General features: G+C 55.2%; 1 protein-coding gene across 1 annotated transcript in view; it reads right to left on the reverse strand.

Annotated features, from left to right (window-relative positions):
- Hmcn2 (hemicentin 2) overlaps positions 1-25035 on the reverse strand; it is a 132750-nt gene that overhangs the window by 29112 nt on the left and 78603 nt on the right. Inside the window, 29 exon segments of the mRNA XM_052724421.1 lie at positions 280-493; positions 1326-1516; positions 2468-2602; positions 3142-3276; positions 3567-3674; positions 5398-5562; positions 6286-6407; positions 7213-7369; positions 8099-8226; positions 9077-9221; positions 9296-9437; positions 10129-10265; positions 10350-10431; positions 10515-10705; positions 11182-11448; positions 11840-11937; positions 13803-13986; positions 14365-14489; positions 14570-14729; positions 14818-14961; positions 17871-18002; positions 19289-19370; positions 19858-20060; positions 20872-20985; positions 21139-21300; positions 22324-22420; positions 22968-23155; positions 23526-23639; positions 24813-25031. Of these exon segments, the coding sequence (XP_052580381.1) occupies positions 280-493; positions 1326-1516; positions 2468-2602; positions 3142-3276; positions 3567-3674; positions 5398-5562; positions 6286-6407; positions 7213-7369; positions 8099-8226; positions 9077-9221; positions 9296-9437; positions 10129-10265; positions 10350-10431; positions 10515-10705; positions 11182-11448; positions 11840-11937; positions 13803-13986; positions 14365-14489; positions 14570-14729; positions 14818-14961; positions 17871-18002; positions 19289-19370; positions 19858-20060; positions 20872-20985; positions 21139-21300; positions 22324-22420; positions 22968-23155; positions 23526-23639; positions 24813-25031 (4341 nt within the window).

Genomic DNA, 25035 nt, shown 5'->3' on the forward strand with positions numbered 1-25035 from the left:
CTGTGTTCCCCCTGGGTCTCAGAAGGGAGAACAGTTACCCCCAGTGGAGTAGCATCTTGGGGGCCAGAACACAGGCAGCCCCTTCTGACCTGAGGTCTCTGGAGCTGAGTTTTCTGTTCAGATGGCTTGTTGCCAGCTCTGACATATGGCTCAGGATGTGAGCTCACAGGCAGACCTCTCTGTTTTCTGTACAGCCTGGACATCCAGACCCTGAAGGACGGGCTTCCACCCTCTTCCACCTCCCAGCTCTCATCACCCCTGACTCCAGGAGACCCAAACCTGTCACAGGCTGGTCATTGATGGTCCAGCCAATGCGGGGTGTTGGGCTGCCCCGGGCTGCACAGCGAAGCCATAGTCTGTCCCCAAGGCGCAGGCTGCGGTCCCCAGGCAAGGTGGTGAGGACAGGCAGCGTCAGGATAGTGAGATGCACACGGCGGTGGGCACGGCCCACAGCATTCTCTGCAGTACAGATGTATGTGCCTGCATCCTGGCTCTGTGGGCAGAGGGGTTCAGGATGAAGACTGCCTCTACACCTAGCCTGGGCCAGAACACCCTTGGAGACCGTTCTCCACAGGCTCCTATGGAGCATCCAAGCCAGAGAAGTAGAGCATTTCCCCCAGATCCTATAGTCAGCAATAAGCCAACTTCCCTGAGCTTCTGACCACATGACCAGAGCCACGGGACCCAGTCCTGTTTCCTGAATCGAGTGGCTGGACCTTGTGCTCAAAATGACCCATGCCAGCTTATCCATGTTTGAAACATCCAAGAGTGACTCCTACCTCAGGGGCCTTTATGGAGAAAACCCAGTGAGGTTCTGAGGGGAGATGTTCTCCAGGGCACTGGGACAGGGCTAGTGTGCTCCTCACTGCTGTGGAGGCAGGGTCTGGGGCCTGATAACCCTCGAAGCTTGTATGTCACCATACAGCTGCCACACCACTAAAAACACGGCTCCTTTTGCAGTACTGATAATCAAGGGTGCTGGCACCCCCGTAGCCCTTGTTCAGCACCTCCTCCTGAACTTGGAGGACTTGCAATGTTGTCGAGGTTGGTTGAAAACAACTGGTGTACTTTGTAGACACAAAGTTATCACTATGCTTCCATGGGAAGTGATGGTAGAGGTCCAGTTTCAAACCTGGGTTCTGACCATTGACAGAAGTGATCTTGAATATCCAGTTGCACTCTGAGCCTTGGTTTATCCTTTTGGGTGGGATGCCAACATTGCCCTCGAAGGTTCCCAGGGGCTAAAGGGCCTAACAGGGCTCAGGGATAATCTTGGCAAACAGGGGGTACTCCACAGCTCTCTGTCATCCGAGGGTCACACTCACCTCGGAGTTCTTCACCAGGAGCTCCCCGGAAGGCTGCAGGGCAAATTTGCCATCAGCTGCAGACACTAGCTGGCCATCCTTTTCCCAGGTGATGGCTGGCTCAGGGCTGCCCTTGGCTGTGCAGGGCAGGAGGGCTTGGGAGCCCTCCGTGGTGGACAGATCCGGGAGGCCATTCTCAATCACAGGTGGGACTGTGGGGAGACGGATGCCCGTTTGGGGCTGGGGTAAGCTGTGGTGGGGTGGGCTGCTCCGTGACACTGCCCTTTGTGGTCCCCACAGCCTCTATCAGCTTCTACCAGCTGCCCAGCCACAGGTCGTTGCCTGTGGTCAGAATGATCGGAGGATTCTGTTTGCTGATGTCATGTCAGGGTGACCCTACTGCACCTGTGTGCTCAGGTGTGTACACACACGTGTGTGCACACACATACAATGACTTAAAGCACTGTGGCGGGGCCAGAGACCATGTAGGCCCCATTAGCAAAGGCTCCCTGTGTACGACAGCCTCGGAGACCACGTGCGGCAAAGTTGGTACACTTCGCTCCCACAGGGACTGTGCTAGGGACAGAGTGAAGGTCACAGGAAGGTGTGCTTGGTGTCATTCATCTGGGGACATGCCTCCATGCTGGGCAAGCAGGCTTGGAGGGGTAAGGAGCCAGGAGCCACTCTGGATTCATGGCAAAGCCTGACCCTAGCTGCAGAGCCATGGCCATCCAGACGTCCTGTCAACAACCACAGGACTCTGAGCTGCACTGAATGTCCTCTGTGTGGTGAGCAGACATTGGCAGACCGTAAGGCTCAAGCTAAGGGAGCGCCACGGAGAAGCTTCTGGTCAGGGCCAATAGCTACTGTCACCAAGTTATAACAAAGAAGGCAGGCCAGGCTCACATCCCAGGAGGGGCTGGAGGAGGCAGAGGGTGAGGATTTATGCCCGGAGCCAGACTGTGGACAAGAGGAAAGGGAGGCTTCTCCCTAGTAACTTCAGCAGTGCTGGGCAGGGAAGGGGTAGGGGTGTGTCAGCAGGGGCTAGAGTAGACAGTGGAGAGGGAGAGGAAGAGAGAGAGAGAGAGAGAGAGAGAGAGAGAGAGAGAGAGAGAGAGAGAACGCCTCAAAGTCCTGGGTAACCACATCTCCTTCTGGCCCACCTTGCACCACCAGCCTGGTCTTTGCCATGGCACTGCCCACACTGTTCTGGGCAATGCAGAAGTAGTTCCCGGCATCCTCTGGTCTGGTGTGCGTGATCCACAGCTGGCCACTGGCGAGGACCTGTGTACGTGTTCCTGGATGTGAAAGGATACAATTAAGGATAATATCTGGGGCTTGCCTAAAGCAGTGGTTCTCAACCTGTGGGTTGGGATTCCTTTGGGGGGATCACATATCAGATATCCTGCATATCAGATATTTACATTACAATTCATAACAGTAGCAAAATCACAGTTATGAAGTAGCAATGAAATAAATTTTTGGTTGGGGGGTTACCACAACATAAGGAATTACTGTGTTAAGGGGTCGCAGCATTAGAAAGGTTGGAAACCACTGCCCTAGAGGGGCCAGATGTGACCTGAGATGATCTGTCTGATTTGCCAGTGTCACAGAGTGATGGAGCAGACAGGATACTCCCAGACTTCCCAAGTGGCCACTGGGTGCTCAGGTAGGACCTCAGAAAGGAGGGCAGGAGGGGGTCGCCAGAACAGAAGGTGGGACTGTGTCTTGGGCTCAGGTTGGGCTATGTGGGACCTCTCCCGGGGGGGGGGGGGAGCTCTCCTGGGCAGGAGGGAGGAGCACCTTGCCCTTCCAGCTGGCCACTGTGAGGTCTCACCTTCAGGGATGCTGAGCCCCTCCTTCTGCCAGATGATCACTGGCTGGGGGATGCCAGAGGCCTCACAGGGCAGCTTCACCTCCTCCGATGCCACAACCTGCACCATGCTGGGTAGTGGCTTCACCATAGGGGAGGCTGCAGGCACAGAAGACAGAGGTTCCTCCACAGGAGTCCCTCCAACCAGGATGTATAGCAAAGAGGAGGCCTTCTAAAGGAATGGAGGCTCTGAAGCCTCAGGCCAGCAACAAGGCTGCAGGAACCTATTTTCTCCCAAAGATTCCAAACTAGGAACTAATGTCAGGTAGGCTGGTATGGGGTGGCATCAGGGGCTGAGGCCTCCCCTATATTCCCAGCCCCGCCTGCCTCCAGTTCCTCACCTACTCCCTTTACCCAGGGGCCTCAGGTGGCCCAGCTGGGGGACTTACCTTGCACTGTGAGGACCATGTGCTTACGGGCCACCCCAACAGAGTTGCGAGCTGTGCAGGTGTATCGGCCAGCGTGGATAGGAAGGGCCTGCTCAATCTCCAGAGCACCTGTAGGGGGAGTCAAACACGGTGAGGGAGGGGGAGGAGATTGGGGACAGGAATCTCTAGTGATGGAGTGTGGGATGACTCATCCCTAGCAGGCTTGAGGCCCAACCAAGTAAAAAAGATCCTTTCTGAGAGCCAACCTGGGTCTGCCTAAGGGCCTTAACAACAGCAGCTGAAACATGGTCTGGAAATGACTCGGACCAATGAGAGACAGCCATGTCACACCGGCAGATGCATATTCATCAGACCTCCCCCCAGGGAGGGGTAGAGGGTATATAAGGCTTGCCTCTTCCTAAATAAACTGAGCTTGTTGTTTCAACATTCTCCCAGAGTCTGTGTTGTTGACTCTGCGCCTACTTGGCCCCCTCCCACAAAGGGAACAACAGCAAGGACCCTGCTACAATGGAGGGGCAGGGCTGTTACCAACACACTTTCAAACTGCCTTTGCTGCCCACGGGTAAACCTCATGGGCAGCAGAGGGCATAGGGACGAGGTTCCAAGCCCATCATGCTCCCTGCCCAAGGTGTGACTGTGACAGCTTCCTTCTACTCTCTGGGCCTCAGTTTCTCAATGTGCATGATGACAATCAGACCAGATGGGCTTCAGCTGTGGGAGCCCAGGGTCAGTTGTTCCTTGCTAGGAACCCCTGGATTTCTCCATGTGCTCTTCCCAGAAGCCTCCGGGACTCCCTCATTCTCCTCACCTTCCTTCTTACAGCCTCAGCTCAGCCTCACTGCAAAGTGTTTGGGGGATGTTACCTGGGGCTTGCTGGGTGGGGGAGGGGAGCAAGGCCACTGGCCTGTAACTCCAGGTTGGAAGGAGGGGTCCACTGCACCTAGAGAGTCTGAAAATCGGGGGCTGCCCTGCCCAGTGGTCTTATAACAGGGTTTCCTAACTAACAAGAGCACTCAAGGGGGAAATTGCCCTAATCATTTTGACAAGTAAATGCAATTTTATTATTGTTTTGTTTTTTGTTTTTTGAGACAGGGTTTCTCTGTGTAGCTCTGGCTGTCCTGGAACTCACTTTGTAGACCCAACTGGCCTCTAACTCACAGAGATCTGCCTGCCTCTGCCTTCGGAGTTTCAGGATTAAAGGCATGTACCACCACCGGCTGCATTTTTTTTTTTTTTTTGAGACCTGGTTTCATGTAGCCCAGGCTGGACTTGAACCTACTCTATAGCTAAGGATATAGCTAAGGATGACCTTGAAATTCTGATCTTCCTGACTCCACCTCTCAAGTACTAGAATTACAGATGTGGACCACCAAGCCAACTTTGTGTGGCTCAGGGGATAGAATCCAAGTCTTTGCTCATGCTAGGAGAGTGGTCTACCAAGTGAGTCATATTCTCAGCACAGCCATGGTATTTTACAAATCACCACCCCTGTTATCCAAACACCATCAAAAATAGGAACCCTCAAACACCAAAAGGTCAAGAGCATGATTTTAAAATGAAGGCTGGCACCCTTGGGTGAAGCCAGCTTTTCCAACACTCCCAGGGGTTTTTCAACTTTGGCCAGAAAACACTGATTTCCCCAGGATCCTGGAGTTCCTCTGATGGGCCTCAGACAGCAGTACAGTGCCCTCAAAGTGGTACTGAGGCTCAGAGAGGGCAAGGGTCTTCCCTCAGGCCACACAGCAAAGTCGCTGCTGCCCAGGGCTCTTCCATGCCTTCTGTGTACCCCACCCCCACCCCAGAGCCTTCTCTGCTGCTCACCCTTACTTACCAGAGGGCAAGACCCGATAGCCACTGCCCCTTGCTCCCAGCTGGGCACCTGCTTTGCTCCAGGACACAACTGGGGCTGGTGACCCTGTGCTGTGGCATGTGAGGACCACAGGGGCCATTCTGGTCACTGTGAAATCTGTCTGGTCGTCCGCAATGGTGGGAGGCACTGAAACAAAGGGTAAGTCCCTGCTGAGGTGCAGAGGGGACAGGTGCTCATGGGACCACAGGGACAGGACTGTCATAAAGGGAGGCTTAGCCATGAGGTGGCATGAGTGATGACAGGGGCTGAAGCTGTGGGCATGGCAAAGTCATGCTGGTATACTCAGCACACAGTTCAGGGCACAGAGATATAGTCATGAATAGCTTTGTGGAGGGACGTTGGCCTGGTGACTCTGGAGAAGGTGACACCCAATTGAAAACTGGAGGAAAAGCAGGTGTTGGCTGGGTGAAGGAAGCATGATCCTGGCAGAGGGAACAGTGTATGCACAGGTCCTGAGGTAAGGAACAGTGTAGCTGATCCCAGAGCAAGCCATGGGGCAAGCTGAACCCGGGGGCATCAGTGGGCTGGACCACACAGGACCCTGCAGGTCCAGCTGAAACTTTAGTCTGCTTTGAGGGCCCAGGCAGCAGAGAAAGGAGCAATTTAAACCTGAGTGAGGACAAGGTCAGGTTTGGGCTTAGATTCTTCTAGGTTAGGGGACTCTCAGGAAATGTGCCACAACCAAGTTACATCAAAGTGGTGGGAAGTAAGACCCAGGAGAACTTCCTAAAGGAGGTGTCCCAAGATGCACAGAAGTCTTGGGGTGAACAGGCACAAGTCCCTGCTGGCAGGAGAGCTCCCAAGAGGGAGGGTGTTGAACCCACATTTCCCACCTCTGCCAGGACTCACCGTGGACGGTCACCTGGTAGCGCCTGCGGGACTCGCCCAACTCATTGCTCACCACACATTCAAACTGGGCTGAGTCCTGAGGGCTGGGAGCTGTGAGGAGCAGGGCATTGGAGGGCAGGAGTCTGGGATGGACAAATGGATGGCTGGAGTGGCCTGGGGTGAGCCATCGATCTCCCTGCCCCAGACCTACCCTGCATCTACCCCTAGACATGACTCTTGAAGTATCTTCTGGGGGCTGGAGAGATGGCTCAGAGGTTAAGAGCACCCCTCTTCCAGGGGACTCAAATTCTGTTCCCATCACCCATGTCAGGTGACTGGCAACTGCCTATAATTCCTGCTACAGGGGATCTGAGACCCTCTTCGGATCTCATGGGCTACTGCACACACATGGGGTCCATATACTCAAGAGACGAACATCATGCACATTGAAAAAAAAAAGTATCTTCTAGAACCTTCTACGCTTACAATGTCTCAGCTATTGGTCTTGTGGATCACTTTGGTCCCCATCCATGTGTCTCTGCCTCCTGCACGTTTGGGACAATGATTCAGATTATGACAATTGATCTCCAATCAGAAGTGATGAGACACACGACAAACACTTCTGATGGTCACTGACCATCGGCTGCATGTGAGACGTGGTTCTCAGAAGTAGCCACAGGCTTCAGCATGCCAAACAAATGGCCTGCCATTGAGCACCCCCCAGCACCCCCATGTCCTGTTTTCAACGTGCCGAATAAGTCACACATGTTTTTCTGTGGGGCCATGTATTCAAGCACCCCCTCTCTGTCCAAGTGATCCTATCTGTCTCAATGTCACAATTCCCCCGGCACCCCAAGGTCTGGGGCCCTCCTCACTGACCCTGCACACTCTGTGTGGTGGGCCCCCTGACCTCCCGTGTCTCTCCACCATAGATGGACCGTTCATTACCGGTAGGTGCCTTGCTGCAGGCGGAAGTCCAGCTTCTGCCCATCCTTCCACCAGCTCACCAGGGGCTTGGGAGAACCGCTGGCCTCACAGGGCAGTGAGGCCGGGCTGTGAGCGGTCAGGGTCAGGTTGGAGGGGCCAGGGGCGATGGTCGGGGGCTCTGGGGAGAGGTAAGATATTAGAAGATAGGCGTGGGATGGGGGCGTGGGGGCTTTCTGAGACTGTGCCCAGAGTAGGAGCTCAGGCTTGGAACACTCACTGCCACACTCAACCCATCCCATGGAGCTCGTGGGGGCTCTCCAGAGAGGACAACAGGCCTTTATGCTGGATTGTTTGTGCCTTTCGAGACCCTGAACTTAGTGCCTTTCTGACACCCCCATTCTTTTTTTGTTTTGTTTTGTTTTTTCGATTTTTTTGAGACAGGGTTTCTCTGTGTAGCTTTGCGCCTTTCCTGGATCTTGCTCTGTAGACCAGGATGGCCTCGAACTCACAAAGATCCGCCTGCCTCTGCCTCCCGAGTGCTGGGATTAAAGGCGTGCACCACCACCGCCCGGCCCTGACACCCCCATTCTTGAAGGAGGCTGCCAGCGCTCCTCTCCATCAGCCCTGCCTGAGGTCTGTAAGGTGGTCAACTGTCATGGGAGGAGACACTTGACCACAGGCCCCGATTCACTGACTTTGATCTTGTACTTTGCCATTTACTTAAGGAAGGGTGTGTGACACGTGTCCTCTGGGTACACTGGGTAAAACCTTTCACTCCTGGGTTTCGTGGCTAAAACCTCTTGAGGATCATTGCTTTTGGACCCTGACATCTGGAACAATTCAGAAATAGCAGGGCTAGTTCCTGGCGGAAGTGGATGCGGAAGAATGCCTTTCCCTGTTCACCTACCAAAGACTCTGAGGTCTAGGCCTTGCCGGTCAGAGCCAGCGGAGTTGGACGCCAGGCAGAGGTAGTGTCCGGCATCCTGTGCCAGGACTGGATGGATCCGCAGTGAGCCCTCAGGAAGAAACTCTAGCCTGTGACGGAAAGAGGGGTTGCCATGTAGACAGGCAGATGGGCTCTGAGAGGGGCTGGACCCCTGCCTGCGTCTCCAGCAAGATGCTCCCTTCTGCCCCCGGCTCTCCCTACGAAAGGATTAGAACTCAGTCCTGCACAAGAGAGACCAGCATAAGGCTACCCACATACTACCTGGCGTCAGAGAGCTCAAGAGGGGCTTATCCAGGTGGGAGCAGCCTCACTATTTTGGGAATGGCCCCATTGGCCAGGCAGTACTACGTAATCCCACCCTTAGTCACAGTGGATTGGATAGGGGATGGTCCATCACACAGCCTGGGCCAATGGCATTGCGTGTCTTGGGAATTTGGGTTTGAAAGTCACAGAAGGGCTTGCCCGCTCCACAGGCTGCCTGAGCTGGGGAAGCTGTAAATTTGGGGTGGGGAGAGGGTATCTGCCGTGCTCTCAGAGGTAGGAGGGAGAGAGAGAGAGAGAGAGAGAGAGAGAGAGAGAGAGAGAGAGAGAGAGAGGGAGGGAGGGAGGGAGGGAGGGAGGGAGGGAGGGAGGGAGGGAGGGAGGGAGGGAGGGAGGGAGGGAGGGAGGGAGAGAGAGAGAGAGAGAGAGAGAGAGAGAGAGAGAGAGAGAGAGAGAGAGAGAGAGAGGAAAAAGAGAGAGTGGAGGAGAGGACACCATATTTAGAGAGAAACAGATTAACAAAGTCAATGGTGTGCCTGTCCTTGTGATCTAAGACCCACCCACATCCATGTAAAGGCACTTTTCTGCTCCAACTGCCCAAGAGAGTTTCTTTTTGTGACTGGCAAAGAGGACCCTAAACTCAAGATCCTCCAGAAGCCCTCCCCTTCTGGCTCCCACCTGGGGCTCCCAGGATCCAGAGGGATCCCATCCTTCCGCCAGCTCATGAGGGGCGTGGGCACACCGTGGGCCTGGCAGGGCAGCAGGGCTGAGCGGTTCACGGAGACGTTCACAGCATTGGGTCCTGGCTGGATGGTGGGTGCCGCTGGGGAGGGGCAGAGGGCAGGGCTGGGAGCCTGCGGCTCTGAGGGGATGGTGGGGAGGGAGGGGGACACTCACTGTGGATCTCCACGCGAAAAGCCACGCTGGTGCTGCCTGCGGTGTTGCGGGCCGTACAGCTGTAATCTCCACCATCCGCCGTGCTCAGCGCCTGCAGCTTGAGGAATCTGCCCTGCTCTGGGAACTGAGTATGGGCATCTGCCTGCAGAACCCCCCAGGGTAGGGGAAGAGGCATCTTTATTAGCACTTGGCTATGACCCCTGACCTTGCTCTCATGGATGCAGAACTGAGTCCTGAGTTGGCATCCTCTTGCTGGGAACGCCAGGGGGCAGAAGGGAAGATCTTATTGGAGAAACGATCAAGGGTCTAGCTTCCTCAGAGCCCCATCGGCAGGCCTGTACCACAATCCCTCCCTTAGCTTCTGCTTGCTGGTTTCCTGTGGATCAAACCAGTCTTGGCCCAAATAAACACCAGGCCAGGAGGTCTGAGGCACCTATGAGCTTGACAGCCATGGTCTCTGCTCCATCTTAGGCTAGCAGCAGATCTGCAGCAAGAGGAGCCCCAGGAACTTGGAAGGACTGAGCACGGTCATTGAAACTCCCACCCAAAGACCCACGACCCCATAGTCCACAGCTACAAACGGGGCCCTTGGGAAGGATGGGCACAGACAACTCGTCATAGACTTGGGTCACAAAGCCCTCAGTGTAACCTGGAGGTACCATGGAAAGAACACCAGGTATGAATCCTGGTCTTGCTGCAGTGCCCAGACACGACATGGAGTGACAATAATCATCAAGGTAGAAGATGTGCCGGAGGCAGACATGGAGAACTATGTCCAGGACAGACCCTCCGCACCCTGCAGAAGCCTCAGAGCTGGAGGAGAAGGGACCCACCTGAAGCAGGATGCCATCTCGATGCCACTCAATCTCTGGTGCTGGCTCCGCTTCCACTGAGCACTCCAGGATCAGCTGCCCTGGAGCCAAGCCAACCACAGAGCGGGGACCCCGGGGCCCAACGACATTTGGAGGGGCTGGGGGATGAGAGAATACGAAAGATGGACCCACCCTTGCAGGGCCCATTGTGCTCTTCCCTTCCCTGTCCCTGTGGCCCCTACCTTGAACCCTGACCCGGAAGCTCTTCTCAACATTGCCTGCGGGGCTCTCCGCCAGGCAGGTGTACAGCCCAGCACTGTTCGCCTGGAAACAGAGCAAGGAGATCAGCTGCCTCTGGCCCCATGTGGCCACCCCTCTCGCCACCCCTAGCGGGCAGGTGCCAATACCTGCACGTTCCGCACGCGGAGCACGCGGCCAGCTTGGCTGTCGTTCTCTACTCTCCTCAGGACCTGCCCGTCTTTATGCCAAGTGATGTTGGGTGGCGGGATGCCTCCGGCCTCACACAGGAGTTCCAGGTGGGCACCAGGTGTCAGTGACAGCTCTGACATCTGGCCAGATTCCTCAATGTGGGGGGGATCTGCAAGATGTCCGCCTTGGGTCAGACATTTCTCCCCTCCCTCACCGCCCAGCAGTTCACCGCTGAGGGGCCAAGAAACATCTGGTCATGGGGGGGGGGGGGTGCTGGGTGGACACAAGGCCGTGTCCCCAGGACAATTATTTGTACTTTGACACCAACAAGAACTCAGTACACGGGGAAGAGATAGAACGTCTCTAACACGGCCCACGTTGCCTGCTCTTGTGCTATGTTCTGAGGCTGGGTCCCTAGATGCTGGAGGCTCTAGATTTTGCTTTGACACCAAGGTTTGGTTGTGAAAAAACGTTGGAATAGAGCTGAGGAGGACTGTACTTGTCAGCCACAGTAGCTTGGTAGGCAGGGCCAGTGAGGCCTCTCTCTGGAGCCTCACTCAGGGGTGACCCCAAACCTCCAGGGGACTCACTGTCCCTCACCCCCTTTCTGTCCGCCACTGAAGCTGCTGAGGACGGGACACCCACCCATCACTGTCAGCCGGAAGCTCCTCCTGGCCTCCCCGGCCTCGCTGGCTGCTGTGCAGGAGTAGATCCCCGAGTCACCAATTCTCACAGCTTCCAGCTTCAGGCCAGGCCCCTGCTCAAGGCTCTGGGGCAACAAGGGCTCCCCATCTTTCATCCACGACACAAGGGGCAGGGGGCTTCCCCGGGCCTCACACGGAAGGACCACTTCAGAGCCTCGGACAGCCATCATATCATCCTGAAATTCTGCTGGTTCCAGGATGGGGGGTACTGAGGGGACAAAAGTGGGGGCAGGGTCCATTTTAATCCACAGCAGGTGACCCTCATCCTGGATCTATGTACACTGACTGTGGCTATGGGCCTCATGGAGAAGCCTTTGGAACTCCCATGCTAGGTGTGTCCTTCTTCCCACAGCATCTCCTCCCCTGCCTGATGGAGCTGGGGCCCAGAGCCACTGCCCACTACCATAAATTATGCCCATCAATGCTTGGCACACTGGAGTGCCTGCTTACTACCTGGGGAATAAATGAACAGACGATAGAAGAAATTAGATTAGAATGCCCCATGGCTCTCTCCAGACACACCCTGATGAGCAGGGGATGGGGATTTTATTCTCATCAGTCACAGCCAATGGTACCGCCTACATCACCCTGCCCCATACCGAGTACCAGCACGGTGAAGTTCCTGTCAGCCACACCAGCTGGGCTTGCAGCCACACAGGTGAAGATGCCTGAATCTGCCAGCTGCACCTGAGAAATCCTGAACCCCCTCCCCAAAGTGGGAGAAGGTGGGGGGGGGAGAGGGAAAGAGGTTGAGTGACAGACTATCCTTCCTATTCTTTCTTGTTTTTTTTAAAAAAAGTATTTATTTATTTTTGTGTGCATTGGTGTTTTTGCCTGCACATGTCTGGGTGAGGTTGTCAGATCTTGGAGTTACAGACAGTTGTGAGCTGCCATGTGGGGGCTGGGAATTGAACCTGGGTCCTCTGGAAGAGCAGTTGGTGCTCTTAACTGCTGAGCCATCTCTCCAGCCCCTACCCTTCCTTTTCTTATCTCATCTCTCAAAGGCTAATTCTGAAGTGGGGACCTTCTAGCCCTGTTCTGTCCCTTTCCTGGTCTCCTAGTGCTCCCTGGGTAAAGCCTCACACTGCCCTTCCCCGAGCCCCACTCCCGCCATCTCCTCCAGTCCATAGTGCCTCGGCCACACCTGCCTCCCCAATTCTGGAAGCTCACAGTCCCAATGTGGGGACAGACATCCTTCCCATAGACAATCACACTTAGTCCTCAGGAGCCACCTGGGTTGTGCCCAGCTACTGGTCCCACACTTAGCCCCCTTTCTCCTGATCCCCCAGCTTCTCCTGGCCTGCTCTTGCTACGGACCAGAGAGGATCTTGATGCCAAAGCCAGGTCATCACTCTCCTCTCCAGGACAGAGGCTTCCCACACCCCCTGCCCCTGCCAAGTCCAAAGGACTTGCCCTAGCCCAAGCAGCCAGGACATGGTGCACATGTGTGGTGGATAGTTGCATCCAGCTGGCTTCCAGAATCTTCCACGTGCTGACAGTCCCTGAAAGTCTATGTCCCCAAGCTCTGAGTAGATAGTGCATCTCTCCCAGCTGCCTGGGAACCTCAATGTCAGGGTAGTCAGATTCAAAATGGAACCCCTTTGGTCAAGCCCAAAGCAGCCAGTTAAGGGAGGGCGCTTGTGCATAACTGCCCATGTGGCTGTCGCCAAAGACTGACAGACCTTTGAGCACGTGTGAGAAACACTCCGTGAGTACGCCTGCCCAGTCGTGAGCGGTCTGTGCAGCTTCAGGCAGGGGCCACTCTTGTTAGTAACTTGTGGCTAAGGATTGTGGTTTCAGAGTATCTTCATTTGCCTGTAAAAACTTCCCTTTCTGGCCGACAAGGTGACTTAGTGTGTGAAGGTTCTTGCCGTGCATCCCTGGTGATCTGAGTGATTCCCAGAACCCGCGGAAAGATGGAAGGAGAGAACCCTCTCATGATAGCAGCCCCCAAGGCCCCACCCAGAGCATCTGTCTGTCCCTGTCATCTTCCTGTCCTACAGTCACCTTGGGGGACCCTGGCCTTGCTCTTCCCTCTGGAAGCTGTTCCCCATGGAACCCAGGCCTGGCTCCACCTTCTTCCACCTTAGCACCAATGTTATCGCAAGGACGGAGCAGCTAACCATGTGCCCTCTGCTGCCACCACCCGTCTCCTTGACAAGCTTCAATTATCTCCAGAACCTGTGGTGTGGGACCTCCTATCCCCTCTACCTGGTTCCTGTAGCTGCGAGACTCTCTTGTTTGCTGGTGTCTAGAACCCCCTGCTTTGCTCAGGCCTCTTCCAGGAAGCCCTCCTGGCTTTCCACCTTGCCAGGCCGAGTCAACACCCTCAGGTGTGTTCTTGGCCTATGCCTTCTCCACTAGGCCATAGGATAAGGCCTCTTTTATTTCTGGGGTTCCATTGGGTGGTGGGGTCTTCTTGGTCTCCCCAGGCACCATAAGCCTGTCTGTGTCTGTACTAATTGTATTTTAATATCCACACAGAAGCATCCGGAGCCCGAACTGCCTGGTGAATGTGTCACCAACTGCCATCAGGGACCAGAGGCAGGACCGCTCACCTACCTGAGGGTGCGGCCAGAGCTGTGGAGGAGGGTGCGCTGAGAGAGAGGAAGGGGCAGGCCATCCTTGAGCCAGCTCACATGGATGGGTGGGGATCCCCGGACAGGGCACATCATGGTCAGCAGCTCTCCAGTCCTGCTCACCACGGTCCCTGTGTCTCCCGCTGGTTGCTCGATGGTGGGAGGAACTGGGGTGGCAGATAAAAAAGTGATGAGGGGTTTGGAGGGAAGGCAGCACCCTGCCCTGAGCTTCTCCGCCGCCAGCCATTGCAGTTAGGTGCTTGGAGTCTTGGCCACCACCTGAGAGATGGGGTTCACTGCCTGGGGCCCAGATTCACCCATTCTTTCCATGTCCCCCTGTCCAGACACCCTGCTGAGCCTTGGGCTGGGAAGCTTGTGACTCTTATTTGATAACATGACCTTAAGGCCCAGGGAGCATGCTGAGTAGACGTCACCCGGTCTCGAGTGGAGGTTCCTGACTCTCCCTGCTCATCCCCATGGAGGTGTCCCCACAGAGGCTCCAGGGCGCTGGGGCTCCCTGCCTCTCCTCAGCCTCAGTTCCTCACCCAGGACGTTCACGGTGTGCAGCCTGGCATCCTCCCCGGCTGGGTTGTGGGCCACACAGGTGTAGGCACCCGAGTCTGCAGTCCTTAGGCCCTTCAGCACCAGGGTGCTGCCATCCAGGTAGAACCTGCATGGGGAGGAGTCACTGAGGGCAGGCGCACACAGGTTGGCAGCTCCGGTGCCTCAGTTGGCATCCCCTGGCCTTACCGGAGGTGAGGCCCCACATGCTGATCCAATGGGCCACCATCCTTCAGCCAGGCTATGTCTGGTGGTGGCTGTCCTTCAGCCTCACAGTCCAGCCGTATCTCCTGTCTCTCTAACACATTGTGTTCTTGTGCCACACCTGAGTTCTGGATCTGGGGAGGCACTGCAACATGAGCTGTGGTGAGGTCCCGGCAGCAGCAGGGGCTGCTGGGATACGGCCAACAGGAGGGGGTGTGGGGTGCAAGATATACCTAGAACAGACACCACGAAGTCTTTGCGGGCCTCCGCCTGGGCGTTCTCAGCCACACAAGTGTAGGTACCAGCCTGGGCTGGCTGCAGGTGACTCAGCTGGAGGCGGCCGCCTCGGGAAACCACGCTGTGCGCCATGCTGCTCTCTGTGGAATGGAGGGAAGTCCTTGAGTCCCATACTCCCTGTACTGATAGGGAAACTGAGGCCCAGGGGGTCAGAGGCACCCCTGTAGATTCCCGCTGGTCTAGTTCCATTTCTTCCACTGTGATAAGTTACCCAAGCAAAGGCAGCATAGAGGAGAAAGGGGTTTTATTAGGCCTGCAGTTCCAGATGACAGTCAGTCATCAAGAGGAGGCCAAGGTGACAGGAACTAGAAGCAGCTGGTGACACTCCCAGCAGAGGAAGAAATGAACTCACTCACACTCGCCTGTGTCCGGCTCTCTTTCTCTAACTGTGTACAAGTCAGGACCCAAAGCCAGGGAATAGGGCCATGCATTCTCTGGCTGGCTTTCTCCACACCAGTAAACATGGGGCAACTCCCGAGAGACATGCCCATAGCCAACAGGATCTAGGGAACCCCACACTGAGACTCTCTCAGTGGTGATCCTAGGCTCTGTCAAGCTGATAATTAAATTAACCATCACAACCACCTTCTTCAACCCACTCTGGCTGTTCCACTTCTTACAACCCCAGTCCCACACAAGCCATCGCTCCCCAGGGTCCCACATCTTCCAGTCCAGGGCCTGCTCTGAGGCCAAGCTTTCCTCACATACAGAAGCATGAAATGTGTCACAGAGACAGTACAGCTGAGGACTGACAGCTGGAAAGCTCGCTCAGAGTCAGGGAGCTGAGGGTTTGAGGACAGGGGAGGATGGGAGGGGCAGCCAGGGCCAGGAAGGGCTCCTCAGCAGGGGCTGCTGGGACAAAGCTTGAGTAGAAACCAGCAAGCAGACAAGACCATGAGTTGTTCCAGGCAGGGAATAGCATGTGAGAAGAACTAGAGGCATTACAGACAGGATTTGCTGCCAGCCTAACTCAAGGGTCCACTTAGGAGAGACAAACACACACCCCATAGAACCCTGACCACCTACGGGCACCTGTATGCCAAGCTCACGGCAGCCTCACCTCTACAGCCTGAAAGCTGGTTAAGAAACACAGTGCTGCCGGTGGCGCACTCCTTTAATCCCAGCGCTCGGGAGGCAGAGCCAGGCGGATCTCTGTGAGTTCGAGGCCAGCCTGGTCCACAGAGTGAGTTCCAGGACCAGTACCAAAACTACACAGAGAAACCCTGTCTCCAAAACAAACAGAAAGAAAGAAAGAAAGAAAGAAAAAGAAAGAAAGAAAGAAAGAAAGAAAGAAAGAAAGAAAGAAAGAAAGAAAGAAAGAAAGAAAAGAAACACAATGCTACATGTTCACGCCTTTAATGCCGCTCTTAGGAGGCAGAAGCAGACCAATCTCTGTGAGTTTAAGGCCTGCCTTGTCCTACACAGCAAGTTCCAAACCAGCCAGGGTTACATAGCCATATGAAGTATTATATAAAGGAATAATGAAAAATAATAAAATGCATTTCTGAAAAAATAATACTGATCCAGGCTGGCCAGTGAGCTTTCGGAATCTCAGGATAAAGGGGAGCAAGGCAGATGCAGAAGGTCACAGGGGACATGACACTATCAGAACAAAACGTCCAGAAGACGCATCTCACAGAGACTGACAGCAGACTGCCGTGGCCAGCCGTGGGGCCGGAAGTTGCAGGGACTGGGGAGTGATGGCTACTGGCAATGGGGATTCCTTATCAGGCAGTGTAGACTTTCTAAGATTAATTGTGGCAGTGGTTCCACTCTGTGGATACACTAAAGAGCCTTGAATGATACTCTCTAGATGGGAGGACTGTAAATTATAGCCCGACAAAGCTGTTGAGGAGCAGGGAGAGTAATACATATGAACGGGGAGACACATTGCCCAGCAACACAACCCGAGGTTCCCACAGCTGTCACTAACCCCTCAGAGCTCCTCTGTCAGGACCGTCTCCCTCTTATGGAGCTGTACTAGAGGGATCCATGGGCCTGAGGCCAGCCTGAGGGCTGCTGTCCTCACCAGGCACTGGCAGGGGGCAGTGGTGCCCGGCATGGGGGAGCACCTTAGGAGTTACCAGCTGACAGTCTAGTATCCACAGACTGACCCAGCAAGTGAGGTTAAGGGCAAGGAAGGGAGCTTAGACGGGATGACCCACGGCCAGGCAGGGGCAGCGCTGACTGGCAGGAGGGGGGACAGCTCAAGAGTCAAGGCTAGACCCAAGCTCGGGCTAGCCTGGCCTGAAGAGCTTCCAGACCAGAAGACTCCATGCTAGAGTGGCTCCTGATACTGGATTTAGTGGCTAATAAAAAGCACTGAAAGGTAAATGGGAGTGGGGCTTCCACCACACTGCCAGCCTTTGCTGGGGGCAGGGGCAGGGAGAGAGAAGGAGGGAGGGTGGGAGGGAGGGAGGGAGGGTAGGAGGGAGAGAGAAAGAGAGAGAGAGAGAGAGAGAGAGAGAGAGAGAGAGAGAGAGAGAGAGACTCATTATGCAGCCCAGGCTAGCTTGAGAACTTGGGATCTGGTGGTCTGGATGAGGAATGTCCCTCACAGGCTCAGGTATTTGAACATCTGCTCCCCAGTTGATGGTGGTGCTGGGGAGGTTACTGTCAGCCATCGATGCTGGGGGGGGGGGGCGTCTTTGAGAGTTCCTAGCCTTGCGCTGCTCTCAGATCACTCTCTCTGCTTCCGGTTTGCACTTAAGATGAGGTCTCTCGGCTTCCTGCTCCTAGCACCATGCCTGCCGCTTGCTGTGCTTCCTCTGCCTTGATGGATTCGCCCTCTGGAACCATCAGCTAGAGTAAACCCTCTCTTCCTTCCGGCTCAGCCTCCCCAGTGCCGGGGCAGCAAGCATGAACCACCACAGCCACCTGATTTGTGACAAGAACGTTAATAACCGGCAACTTCCCGGCCTTCCGTTGTTGCTGCGTTGAGTGAAGACATGTTTTGCACTCAGATGGCAAGCAGGACATGCATACTCACCCACGGGCATTCTGTCCTTCAGCCAAGTGACAGTGGGAGCTGGGATCCCTGACACATCACAGGCCAGGACTAGGGGCCGCCCAGCTACCTGGCTCACTGTCTCTGTCTCCGGTCTCTCAAATGTTGGGGGCACTGTGGGAAAGAAGGCAGGTTTCTGCACTCTTCCCTGCTCCCCAGTTTCTTCCTCTGAGGCAGATTAGGGGTTTTTGTTTTACACTCTGGTATTGATGGAGGTGGGAACTGCTTTATTCACAGATGGGACTAGAAACCACAGCTGACTATTTCAAAGTATCTACAACCAGAGCCCCAGAAGATCCACTCAGCCTGAAGACAGTAAATACACAGCTCACAGACCAACAGTCCTTCTAAGCATCCGATCTCTTAGATTTCCCTCACCTCAGTGCCTAGCTGCTGGGCACATGCCCAGTGCCTAATCTATACAACAGATTAGTGCCTACGGTGTGCACAGTGGGAAGGCTCTGCTTTTGTGTGAAACTGGGCAGGCAGAGCAACAGAATTACACCACTAAGTCCTTCAAAGCATATCACAGGAAGAGTCCTATGTTTTTTGTTTGTTTGTTTCATTTTGGTTTTTTTTGAGACAAGGTTCCATGTAGCCCAGTGTGGTCTTGAAATAGTCATGTACCTAAGGATGTAGCTTACATAACTTTAACTCCCGATTCCCTGCTCCCACTTCCCTCCCAAGTAGTGGGGTTACAGGCACACACCAGGCCCTGATTTATTTATATTATTATTATCTGAGCTATTTCCCCATCTCCATCTTGGTTTTTAAAATTCCAGATCTTGGCAATAGGGCCTCTTTCCTGCCATTGGTCTTATCCCTGCAGCCCTGGGAGCTCCTTGGGGTGACAGACGAGGGTAGGAGCTGACAAGGCGGGACAGGGACAGAGCAGTGGTTCCAAGAATGTCCCTGCTGGAGGCCAGGAATGCCAGGAGAGAGTCCTGGCTCCTCCTGATCGCTCACAGTTACCTGGAAGCTATGCGTGAGGACATAACCAAACAGAAAGGAAGCTATGCGTGAGGACATAACCAAACAGAAAGGACAGGGTGAGTAGCTAGTTCACCCCTCTCTGGGGCTCATCCATAGTCCTTTAAAAAGTGCCCGTACTAGCACCTCAGTGGCACCCTGTTTCCTGGGATAAACTCTTACTGCACAGGAGCTTAGAATCCTCTGTCTGTCTGTCTGTCTCACCTGTGAATGTAAAATCAACTCTAAAACGCATCCTCTGGAGTCTGAATTTCATTCTCCGAATTCATGAGATAAGAACCCTAAAGCTACCAGTTTGAGTGGCTTCGGTGGCCGTCAGGTTTTCCAGGACCCTAGCTCCCTCCCCAAGATAAGCTCCCAGAGCCCAGAGGCTCTGTTCTTACAATATCGGGATCCAGGCTGGGCCTTACCTTGGATGGTGAGGACGAAGGTCTGGGTGGCCTCTCCAGCTGTGTTGCTGACTTTACAGCTGTACACTCCCTTATCTGATGCCTGGTGTGTGGAGCAGAGATTCCCAGGATAGAGTGGCCTTGTCTGGGAAGCTTTAAGGAGGTAGGTTCCCCCCACCCCCCGCCACACCTGCCCGCCTCTCTCAGATCCTTAGGAAGTGGAGACCCTGGAGATGAGGAGAGCAGACTTGGCCCAGTATGCCCTGGTCTGCCCTTTGCTGTGGGGCTGGAGCTGGGTCAGAAGGTAGGAGACCAGAGGGGATGTTCAGGGGAGAGATACATATTCACTCAACAAACACTGGAGAGCCTGACCTGCACCGGTACGGAAGGGCTCTGTCAAGGTCACTGTGAGGCAGACCTGAGCTGGGCTGGAGTCCAGGCCTTTCCCAGGTCACTTGCAGGGGGTTGTGCATCTACTTGGGTCAAGGAGATGACACCCCCACATCTTCCCACACACCTCCCACCTCCTTCCCCAGGCCTCTAGGGTCAGAAGTGCTGTGTCCACGTCCAGATTGCCCACGGCCACTGACCTGTGAGTCCAGGATTTCCAGCTTTTGTCCACCTTGGAGACCCTGAATCCGCTGCCCCAGGGCTAGGGGCTGCTGGTCCTTGAACCAGGCCACAGCTGGCTCTGGGAGTGAGTCTGTCTCACAACTCAGGATGGCTTTGTCCCCTGCTCTGACCACAGTGGCCTCCTGGGGGCCTCCAGAAGCCCGTTTAAAGCTGGGAGGAACTAAGGGCAGGAAAGCCCAGTGAGGCCCGATGGCCTTGCCCACATAGCCCCAATACCACCATGGGTAAATGGCCCAGGGAGGCCCATGGACCTGACCCAGGGTTGCTGGAGGAAGTGAACCCAGGCCAGCCTACCAGAGCCTGCTGGTGGCCATTGGTACTTAGATGGCAAGAATGATGCTGATAGGTTTTTTTTTTTTTTTTTTTTAATCTCCCGACTAGACACTGCCCCTCCACGGTGGTCCCTCAGCCCCTGGCACTCATGTAGGCATCCACACCCAGCTGTGAGCCCTCAGGGCCTGGCACAGCTATGCATTTCCAAGTGAATGAACCTGTCCCAGAACTGAAAAGAACCTTCCAGAGAGCCCTGGCTGCTGGCACTGCAGACTGGCTTTCCCTCAGGGAAATCCAAAGACCGAGACTGCTGCCACAGGATACCAGCCAAGGATCTTGGACCTTCCCGGCCTAGCTCTTAGGGTTCGCCACTGCTCTACCCCCTCGACTTGACCACCACTGAATCTCACTGTGAGCCAGACAGTAGGTCAAGGGCTGCATTTCCCTTCCTCCCTTCTTCATATGGATTGTCACCTTACCAACGGGACATCTGGGGGCTCAGAGATGGGGAGACACTCAGCCCAAGGTCACAGAGCAAGCCTGTGCATGGCTGCATCAAACCCTGGTGAATCCGACTCTAAAGACTATAATTTAATCGCCATGAGACTGTGCTTCTTAAACAGGATCCCTTGAGGAGGACAAGGGTTCCCCTGGGGGCTCATGGGAAGAGCAGATGGCACAGGTGGAACAGGACATACCCAAAACGGTGAGCTGTACAGTCTTCCGGTCTCGGCCTGCAGCATTGAGGGCCTCACATAGGTATGTTCCGGAGTCAGCTGGCTGTGCCCGTGCGAGCCGCAGTGTGTGGGTGCCTGCGGGACAATGGTCCCTGCACCAGCAGCTACAGGGCCCTGGCCCACTCTCAGTCCCTAATCCTCCCACATGGACAGTCCTGTCCCAGGTTTGGGACATCTTACACTCCCCACCAGAGCCTTGAGCTGGGCACAAAGCTTCAGTTTACCAACCAGGAAGGAGGAAAACCTCTTGTCCCAGGGAGAGAGGCTGGCCATCCTTGTACCACGTGACCTCAGGGCTTGGGTGAGCATGGACTTCGCAGGGGAGGGAGACACTGCTGTTGAGGGTGGTGGTGAGCTGGTCGGTGTGCCAGTCTGAGATTTGTGGTGGGACTGGATGAAGGCAGAAATGAGAGCTTATACTGGGAGCACAGACCAGAGGTGAGGGTGGGAGAGACATACCAAGGAGCCGGCCTAAGCTCCCAGAGCCACCCCTGGGTGTCTCCACACAGCCCTTGGAGGGCAAGTTTTACTAGTCAGAGCTACTTTGCAAAGAGCACAGAGTGGCTTGATCAGAGTTGTACGGCCATTCTCCCAAAGCCACACAGCTGTCAGTGCAGCACCCAGACAGCTGTTTGTGACTTTGAGGACTCAGCACTGTCCCGTCCAACCTCAGGGACACAGCTGTCCCCACATCTGAGCTAATGGCAATATAGAGGTCAACAGCAGACTTGGGGTGGTAAGACCCCCTCTCCTGGTTTTCCCTTGGAGTAATTTTACAATTGTAAAGCTAGGCCAACTCCTTCTGCTGGAAGAAGTCCTTTAGACACATGTCAAGTGCACAGTGAGTGCTCATTAATGATGCTGTGAGGCCTTGGAAGAACACCCCCCTCCTCCATAGCTGAAGCCTCAGAAGAACACCCCCCTCTCCAAAGCTGAGGCCTCAGAAGAACATCTCCCCAAAGCTGAGTCCTCGGAAGAACATCTTCCCAAAGCTGAGGCCTCAGAAGAACACCCCCCTCCAAAGCTGAGGCCTTGGAAGAACACCACGCCCCTCCAAAGCTGAGGCCTCAGAAGAACATCTCCCCAAAGCTGAGGCCTTGGAAGAACATCCCCCTGAAAGCTGAGGCCTCAGAAGAACATCCCCCTGAAAGCTGAGGCCTCAGAAGAACACCCCCCTCCAAAGCTGAGGCCTCAGAAGAATATTCTCCCAAAGCTGAGGCCTTGGAACAACATCCCCCCAAAGCTGCTCCCGGCCATCTGAGGTTGGTCCAAATGTGGCTGAAGTCTCCCAAATGTTCTCTGTCCTGGGATGTAGCTGGGGCCAGGCTGGGGTCCCTGAACTCTGAGTGTAGGTGCTCGGATACCCTCGGGGAGAGACAAGGAATGCACAGAGGTTCCTCTCTGCCATCTCACCTTGGACCTTGAGGGTAAAGAGTTTCTCTGCAGAACCTGCCTGGTTCTCTGCCACACACATGTAGCTGGCAGCATCAGTTACCTCCGCAGTGGAAACCTGAGGGTACAGAAACCGGTGCTGAGGCCAAGGCTGACAGCTCTGAATGGATCCAGAGGCTCCCTGGCTCATCTCCACACTGCCATGAGCACCCTTATCTCCCCATAGCAGACATGTGGGCCACAGGTGCTCACAGTGACCGGGAGCGGTCCCTCTGAGGCCTGTCATGGGCTCTGTGTTTTGGGGAGGGAGACTAGTGTTGGTTGGTTGTCTGTAGCTAAGTGGACAAGAAGGCCATGTGGGGGCGGTGCTGGTCTCTGGAGGGGCCTTGCAGCTATGGCGTATGTATAGGTCCTGGTGGTCAAGAACTGCAAGGGGTTGCCGCCCCAGGCCTGGGCTGGTTCTGGGTGTGGCACATGTGCTCCTTCTTTGGCAGGAGTGACTAATACTTATGAATACTAGGCAGCCCTACATGACCAGCTGGGCTCCTCACAGATGCCATTTGCTGTGCAGAATACACCCCCATGCTCTAATGGGCCTTTGTAGGCCCAGATGACACTGCCCCTTGGTTCCCGGAGCCTTTACCCCGAGAGGGGTCTGTTCCTACCTGCAAGACTTGTCCCTCCTCCAGGACCTGCAGCCGTGGGCTGGGGGACACAGGCAGCCCATTCTGGAGCCATGAAAGAGTGGGTGTTGGGTTCCCCAGAGCTGGGCACCGTAGGCTGACGGCACTGCTTGCGTTCACAGTCACTTCCTCTACCAGCTCCTGCGTGTCCCCCAGGATCACCGGTGGTGCTGGGTGGGAGGGGAGAGTGAGAAGTGCTTTAGGCATTGGGCTGGAGCTGAACATGGTGGAAATGAGGGAGACTTTGGGTACCAGATGCTTGCAGGGTCCTTGTACCCCCCTCACTACATCTCTCAGGCCCGGAAGCAGCTAAGAATTCTGGGCTTTGGAGAGGTTATAGTTTGTTCAAAGTCACACAGTGAGAAAGTGACCATCTTGGACTTAAAAGCTACTTTTGCCTGGCTTCAGACACCAAGCTTGCAATCCTATTACAGACCGTCTGAGCACAGGGGAATTGAACCCCCCACCCCCCAGGGATCTTCAGAAGGAGGCCTCTCTGGGACCAGAGCCTCCGTGTCCCTCCTGGACGGAGCCACTCACTCAGCACCAGGAGTTGGTAGTGCAGCCAGTCCTCGCCCACCTCATTGGAAGCCTTGCATGAGTACCTGCCCGCGTCCTCTGCCTGCACCAGGGACAGCTGCAGGATTCGGCCTCCTGCAGGGACATAGGACAGGGGCCTGAGCTCAGGGACAAGGGCCCTGACTCCAGAGCAAGGGAGCTGTTTCTCCCCTGGATGGCCCAAGTCACCATCATCCCTTGCCTCATCTGGGAAGTGAGATTCAGTCCACCCAGATCATAGGTCAATGGGGGATCAAGTCCACGTGCAGTTAATGGCCTGCTACCTGCCAGGTCTCAGGTGCAGGCTCTATAATGTGAGAGCTGTTGGTAGCCCATCTCACAGATGGGGAAAATGAAGCCCCCGGCAGGGTTAGCAAAAGGGTGTAGTTGGCCGGTTGGGCAAACGCAAGAGGAAGTGTTCTCAGAGGCAGGGGTAGCTTCCAGGGCAATGGCAGCTGGGAGCAAGGGAGGAGTTGCCTGGGACCCTTGGTGACCAGGAGGCAACCAAGAACCTAGGGTCACTGTGTGCTAAGGATTCCAGGTGAGGAGTCACCAGCCAAGGCTGTGGGTGGCTTGACCATGCCAGAAACAAGGTCTCCTGACATGCAAAGCTATGGAGGGGAGGCCAAGGCCACAGGGGGGTTCAGGTGAGAGCTGGGGTTCATTTGTGACCAGGATCTACATTCAGCTTAACTTGTGACCACATCTTTAACAGGCTCAGGGTTGGTAGCCAGGGTTAGAGGTCAGCAGTGGGGTTGGAGGTCAATGCTAACATGTGGGCCAATCAGTGGCTGGGGTCAGGGATTAACCGATGGCTGGGATTAGCTTGTGTTTGGGGTCTGCATTAAGGATCTCCTCCTGACCAAGTCTAGAGTAACAGGATGTGAGCCTAGGGTCTCATGCTGAGGTCAGAAGCAGCGTAGGGATCAGTCCAGGGACTTCCACCTTGGAAAACCAGCCTCACAAGCATAGTATCTTGGGTTCCTTTCTCCACAAGGGCCAAGTTCAAAGCCTGGGACAACTGTTCATCAGAGACTGTCATAACTGACCTCTTGGCCCCCACCCAGCCCCAGTGCTGGTCTGGACCTGGCAGGCACCATGCAGATGCTAAGCCAGGAGACTGCCATTCCCCTTGGTACAGTCAGTGGGGCCTGAACAGCAGTGGGCCCATAGCGGGAGCAGGGCAGGCCAAGAGGAGCCAGGCGACCTTTGAGTCGCCACACATACCACCCGAGCTCACTCTGCAGGCACCTTGCACGTCTGGCCTACCTTGTAGAACCGAGGCCCCATCTGCAGCTGACAGTGGCTGACCCTCCCTGTACCAGGTAAGCTCGGGTGGTGGGACAGCGTTGGTGTCACAGTACAGGTAGGCTGGGTTGTTCTCCACGACCTCCCGGTATTCTGTCACCCTGCCCTGGGCTTCCTCCTCGTAGGGCAGCAGTTCAAAGCCTGCATCGACATCGCCCACCTTCTGGAACATGGGGGGCACTGC

Source organism: Peromyscus californicus, unplaced genomic scaffold (assembly GCF_007827085.1).
Source record: "Peromyscus californicus insignis strain IS unplaced genomic scaffold, ASM782708v3 Scaffold_7__1_contigs__length_154581171, whole genome shotgun sequence".
NCBI classification, from domain to species: domain Eukaryota; kingdom Metazoa; phylum Chordata; class Mammalia; order Rodentia; family Cricetidae; genus Peromyscus; species Peromyscus californicus.